Source organism: Aptenodytes forsteri, unplaced genomic scaffold (assembly GCF_000699145.1).
Source record: "Aptenodytes forsteri isolate BGI_AS27 unplaced genomic scaffold, ASM69914v1 Scaffold142, whole genome shotgun sequence".
Lineage (NCBI taxonomy): Eukaryota > Metazoa > Chordata > Aves > Sphenisciformes > Spheniscidae > Aptenodytes > Aptenodytes forsteri.
In genome coordinates, this window is record NW_008794598.1 from 2,200,796 (window position 1) to 2,207,255 (window position 6,460).

The following is a 6,460-nucleotide window of genomic DNA, read 5'->3' on the forward strand; positions in this document are numbered from 1 at the left end:
AGTGACTCAGCCCCGTTTGCTGCCTGCTGCAGAGCATCCCTCGTCCTGCCGGTTCCAGAGCTGGTCCCACACGCGCCTGCGGTGCAGCCACTGGAAAAACGGAGAGCCAGGGCCAATCATTTCCACTTGGTAAAGTTCAGCCTGGTAATAAAACTGAAGTCAGTATTTCTATACTGTTTTTAATGTTTCTATAATGCGTTATTAATGGAAATGAGCTCCAGGAAGTTATTTATTAGTCTCGAGTCCCTCTTCTGCTCCAGGTTTTATGCAGAAGTTTTTGCCTCTGGGTTTTTCTCTCCCCCAGACCTTCTCTAAACCATTTCATTTGTGCTCGCTGTTTGACCAAAGTCAATTTAGGGAAGCTAATGGAGTTACTTCTTTTCAGGTCAGTGATGTTTTCGCATCCTTGAGTTCCCTGCTTAATTTGCTGAGAAAATTTCCGATTCTGAAGCCAGTTTTCAGAGTTCCCCCCTTTCCACGGCACTGGCCACAGCACAGCCCTGGGACGGTGCACGGGGCTCGCCGGTGGTGGCTGGAGCTGGGATTTCTCCACTTCTCTGCTCCCATCAGATTGTGTTTACTTTGCTTTGAGGGAAGTTTAGCAGCAGGCTCCACTGTAATCCTTCCTTCCAGCTGGAGCCTTCACTTTAACGGGAAAGCAAGCAGCTCTCAGGAAAGAGTTAAGCCCAGCGAGGCTTTGGGATCCTTTGCTGGGGAGAGGGTTGCTCTTTTGTTTGTTTTGAAGCGCTGGCAGGAAAGTGGGGAGGAGAAAATTACCTAAGTGATAGTGAGGTTGCCATGAACTATATAAAACTGTGAAATCAAATCGGAGAAACTCCACCTCGCAGTCTTGAACCATAAGCACAACCCCTGAAGAGAAACCCACCCCACAGCCGAGTGATCTCAAAGGCTTGAACTAAAACCAAGCTACATGAGCTCAGAGCTGCTGCAGGACTGAAAATCCAAGAGCTGTCACAGCCAGATCCAGTTTTAGTGGGAGCTGCGAGCAGGAATGCTGTTCTTGGGAAGTTTAAAAATAATGAAGTGGAGGCAGCTTTTCTGGATTGCGTTCTGTGTTGTGGAGTTGTCTGGTGAGTATTGACTGCAGAAAATACCAGGGCTACAAGCACTGAGTAGCGTGAGACTAGTGCATGGGGCAACTTCTTTACAACTTTAAAGTTATAACATCATAACTTTAATAACTTCTGAAACAGCAGCTTGGGGGGGATGCATTTTAATGAGTGTTCAGTGGAGACAGCAATTTCACACGAAGAACACTGCAGTGACATTTTACAGAACAGCACTGCATCAGGCATCCTGGCCAACACATTCACAGCGATGTGCTGCAAGCAGAAAATGCTGCTGGTTTGAAAAGGAGAGCAATCAGGATGTAAGAGCTCCCTACCATATTACAGGTAACACAAGGGGATGCAAAGCTGTAAAGTGCAGCCACGGTTCAAGCCGTTTCTCAGCCTGCATTGGTGGAAATTAGCCTTACTTTTGTTCTGTGGTAGGAACTAAACATTTTCTGAAAATCAAATGACTATCCATAAATATTAAAATCTCCTATTCCAGCTCTTCAAATATTCATCATATGAAAAAGTGAATAATAATACAGAGATTTTCTCTAGGTAGTACTTTTTAAAGGGTTATATTTTAGGGAAATATTATCATTTTTGTCCCAATCCCAACAACCATAAAGTCATAAACGTGCACTAAAAAAAGTGAAGCAGCACTCTGTGTGCTGCATAGCGTGCTGGGACAGGAGCCAGGAACCTGCGGGTGTCTCCTCAAAAGTAATTTTTCCTTACTCACATGAATGTGAGTGACTAGATCGATTGAAAGAATTTGCTGTATTTTGTTCTTCTGTTTCACGGTGCTCCTTTCATATTCCCTTTGCTGCTAAGGTATATTGCTCACCCGAGCCGTTGTGCCTGATCCTCCAGTCTATGTTAATTCTACAGGAAGAAAAAAAAACAATTTTATTTGAGACACATAACACTCAGGACTGTCTGGTTGGGCTGAAGTGAGCAGCAAGCGAGAGTGTAGGACAACAGTGTTTACCTGAAACACGAAACCTGAATTCCTTGTAGTACAAAGCAAAAGTGATGCAAAAGTGATGCAAAAGTGATAAAAAGCTGATGCAAAAGCCTCCAGTCTATGTTAATTCTACAGGAAGAAAAAAAAACAATTTTATTTGAGACACATAACACTCAGGACTGTCTGGTTGGGCTGAAGTGAGCAGCAAGCGAGAGTGTAGGACAACAGTGTTTACCTGAAACACGAAACCTGAATTCCTTGTAGTACAAAGCAAAAGTGATGCAAAAGTGATGCAAAAGTGATAAAAAGCTTTGCCTTTGTAAAGACAAAGCTACCAGGTGACAGAGGATTTAATGTTGCAAAATGTCATTCCTTTTGCCGGCACAGCCAATGCTCCACATTTCTGCGGGATATTACGGTGCTTTATTAGCACTTGCTGGAGAGTAGAGGAGGTTTATTTCTGCTCAGTGTAACTGCCGTACAGAGCAGAGGAAAACTAGGGAGCCCGTCCTTGGGGCTCTGCAGGCTCTTCATCTCTTTGGGGAGCCCAAGTGAATTAAGCGAAGGTTTCAGTTACGCATCTCCCGATGGAAATCCCGATTCTGGGGCGTTTGTGCTCGGGTTGGCTCCTGGCAGCGCTGTCGAGGGTAGGATGGCCGGCCTCCACCTGCCCCCTGGGACAGCTTCAGCTAAAGCCACGCGTTTTACAGGGGAAAAAAAACCCCCGTGCCACGCTGGGCCAGGTGCAGGTCTTCTACAAATGCCACGTGTGGATGCGGTGTGGGGAGGCCGGAGGCCGGGTACCGACTAGCTGCTAACTGCAGTCTGACTCCAGAGCAACGAGCAGCCTCGTTCAGCCTCGCAGGGAGTGAATTGCATATGAAATACGCAGTTCTGGGGTCTGCCTGATCCTTTGGGGAGCTGCTGGTTTGCAATGAGTGTGGGAGAACTTTACGCTTGTCCCTGGTCCGCAGAGCGGGCTGGTGCTCCGGGGCTGCTCGAGAGCCCTCCGCCTGTGCAGCGGCGTGATGCTGCGAGCGGTTCTCGGTGAAATTGGGTATTGATAAACCACGTGCAGAGCTGCCCTGTGCTTGTCTCAAAACTTACATGGAAAAGAATGTATTTATTCTATTAGTACCTAATACAAACACGTTCTTCTTTCAAATATTTTTATCTTTCTGTTTTATATCTTTTTTTATTCATCTCTGCCAAACTTGATTTTTTTTAAAAAAATCTCTTTTCTTGCCATTTTAAAGCATTCTTTCTTTCCTTCGTTCCTTTTGCAATATCTAGAAAAGCTCTAAAAATCAGGGAAGGAAAAAGGAGCTTTAAAACTCACAGCCACTTGAGTTTAATGTCCTTTAGAGGGCTGCACATCATAACTGCGCAAGCCAGGAGCAACCTCGGTCCCTGGGAAGGTGCCGGGCTCCCGAGCAGCGCCCTGCTGCTGGAGAGGCCCCGAGCCCAAGAAAACCCTTGGTCCAGCAGCTGGGGTTTGGCACGGCGGCTCGGGGGGCTCCCCGCAGCCCCCTGCCCTGTGCGCCCTGCGTGACTGCGGCCCCACACCCATATCCTGTCCGGGAGAAGGAAAAGGGGGAGGGAAGGGATTTTTTTATCAGATATTTCCAGAGGGAAGAGGGCTCCACCCGCTTGAATTCCTGCCACATGGCTGAGAGTAGTAAGACTGGAAAGGCGTGAGTAATGCAGGCTGGAGCCCTCGGAGGAGCGGCTGCGGGAAGCCTGGGCTGGCCGCAGCTTCAGAGATCCCTGCTCCCCTGGTTTCCTTACCCTCCTCTTCCGCAGCCGCTGGTACCAGCAGCACCATGGTGCCAGCTCACCTGCGGCGCTTTGCCGTAGCTCAGCCGCAGCCCTTCTGGTGCACCGGCTGAGCTTGGAAAACCACTTTGTTAAACGCACAGAAGAGTTCGAGAAACTATCCTGGCACAGGCTTGCTGTGTCAGAGCACTGAAGTAGGCACCCAGTTAGCAAAAGGTTTACCAAAAGGTTTACCAAGAGATTCGTGTATCAGCCGGTATCAGCATAGGAGGTGCAATTACCGTCTGGGAATCCCCTGTGGGTCGCACCTTCCACCTTGCAGGGATGGAGGTGCAGGGGAGAACCCCCCGTGTTTAATCTGCTGCGGGTGCAGAGTAGGGCACAAATTATGGAAACTTTTCTCCTGTTTCCTGAGCCACTGCAGAGCTTTGCCTTCTGTGGTCCTGGTTTAGTGCTCAGGGATGAGTGTTGGACCAAGTCAACTACTTTAACATTTATATTGTTGCTTTTTTTAATTTGATTTGAGCTGAGATACTTCCTAAGCCCTGTTATTAAAATATCTTTAAAAATCAGAGGCATTTGCTTTTTAAAAGCTAGATAGGTAAATACAGTCGTTACTGTGAAGTACAGTTTTCTTTCACACATCTGCATGCTTTTGCTCCTGCATGTGCTAGCCCTACCAGGTGAAGACTTCTCCGAGGTTAACAAATGGCTTGGCTTAAACTCTCAAACCCTTAATCCTAACAAATTGACAAAGTTTAGCAAAGCTAGTAAAAATGTATGGTGCAATAAATGACCCACTTTAGCTGAGCACCATGTGGATTATCCAGCTCACATCTGGATCATTTATCTCTTGAGTCCTAAGGTTTCACAAAACTTAGCCATGTTTTCTATAAAAGTGCCTGCAATACACTACAATAAAGGGAAGAAAAAGAAATACTATGTGACAAGTCTTCTCACAAATTACACTGAGCAGTGATCCAGGCTTCAATTTATGATATTCAGTGGTGAAAAGACTTTGATTAGAAATACCTCTGGTGCTTTACAAACATCTGGAATAGTTCAAAGGTGCTTGGGTGGTTGTGGCACTTGGGGAGGTCAAGTCCAGGCGCTACATTGTCCTAGTGATGTGAAGTTTCCTGCTAATGTCCATGCAAACACAAGGCTGTATGCAAAGCGTGGATTTAACTTTGTGCTACTCATTATTCTGGGCATGCAGTCATGCCTCCTGCTTTTGATTTGTAAAATTCATCAGAAAAACTTGGTGATTTAACCAGTTGGAACTGAACTGTCTTGGAGGGAGAAAAAACTTCTCCCTTAAATAAAAGCCTTTCCAGAACCTAAATCCCAGCTCCAGACACCTGCACCGAGCCCTCGGCAGGGCCCCCACCTCCCCCCCGGTGCTCCCACACCCAGAGCAGCTGCAGCCGGGCCAGGACAGGCCAGGACGGGACAGGACAGGACGGGATGGGACGGGATGGATGCACCAGCGTGGGTGGCCCTGTGGGGCCGAGCTGGGGTGCACTCCCCGCTCAGCACCCTCCGGTGCGACCACCCACCGGCTGCAGGAACAGCCGAGCAGCTCATCCTGCTGTCACCCATTGCCAAAATGAACTGCGGCGATCTCGGTCTTTGCTTTTCATAAACCGTCCAGGTTCTCTGGACCTGACCCAGCAAAGTGTGAACACCCCAACTCGGAACAATTCCTGCCAGGACAGTACCGCAGTGCACGACACATAAATGCATGTTTAACCGGCAGCGGATGCATCGAGCCCGGCCGCTGCCCTGACGCTGGTGCTGGGCAGCCGATCAGGACCTGTCAGTGCTGCTCCATCTGGAAGGGTTGTTTGGATGAAGTAATTCTTCTTGGAGCTCGGGCTCCCTGGGCAGAAATACAAATGAAACAATGTATTTTGTATGATTTTCTCTTTAGTGCCTGGATAAGAATCTTAAACTGCAACAGCCCTGGCGTAGAGACCGAAGCTGTTTGTAAAAAGTGGAACTAGATCTTAAGAATAGAAAAGGTTAAGAAATGGGAAGAAATGCATTTTCACTGACTCATATAGTTCATTTCAGAAGGAAAAGCTGGAAGTGTCATCTTTGTAACGTACCAGGAAGCAATATATAAACTTTAAGTTAGAACAGCAAACCATTCTCCAAACATTGTTTTACCTCCAAAGATGTTTTTGCTCATGAGTCAGAGCTGATCCCAAGCCAATGGGAATGTTTCTATTTACTTTGAGATTGTGCCTGCAACTGCAAATCCAACTTATTTTTCCTGAGGCACACAAAATGAGCTTTTCCAAGGCCCGAGTATTTCCTCCAAGGATTATAAACCCAAACTACTATGAAATCCAGCTTTGTGCAGAGCTTTGTGCATCCCTCGGTAAGCCCGAGGATCGGGCAGGATGAGGGCAGAAACGAGCCTGTCCTCCTCCAGCCCTGTCCCAGGAGCCCTGGAGCCTCTGCAAGGGCTGCATCAAAATTTGGTACTCGCCCAGCCGAAATGCTTAGTCTCTGAGCTTCTCCCATATGAGCTCTAAGGCAGCCTGCCATTTTGGGGCAAGAAGAAAGCAAATTTGTGAAAGCAGCTAACGCCTCCCCGCCCTGCTCGCGGGGACCCACGGCGGCAGGCAGAGGCTCG

At 47.7% G+C, this 6,460-nt stretch overlaps 1 protein-coding gene across 3 annotated transcripts in view; it reads left to right on the forward strand.

Moving 5' to 3' along the window:
* Positions 1–865: 865 nt before the first annotated feature.
* CD34 (CD34 molecule) overlaps positions 866–6,460 on the forward strand; it is a 15,691-nt gene continuing 10,096 nt past the window's right edge. For all 3 annotated transcript variants that reach the window (XM_009272746.2, XM_009272748.2, XM_009272749.2), the window contains exon 1: positions 866–1,091. In XM_009272746.2, coding sequence (XP_009271021.1) covers positions 1,013–1,091 — 79 coding nt within the window. In that variant the 5' untranslated portion in view covers positions 866–1,012. The remainder of the gene's footprint in view (positions 1,092–6,460) is intronic.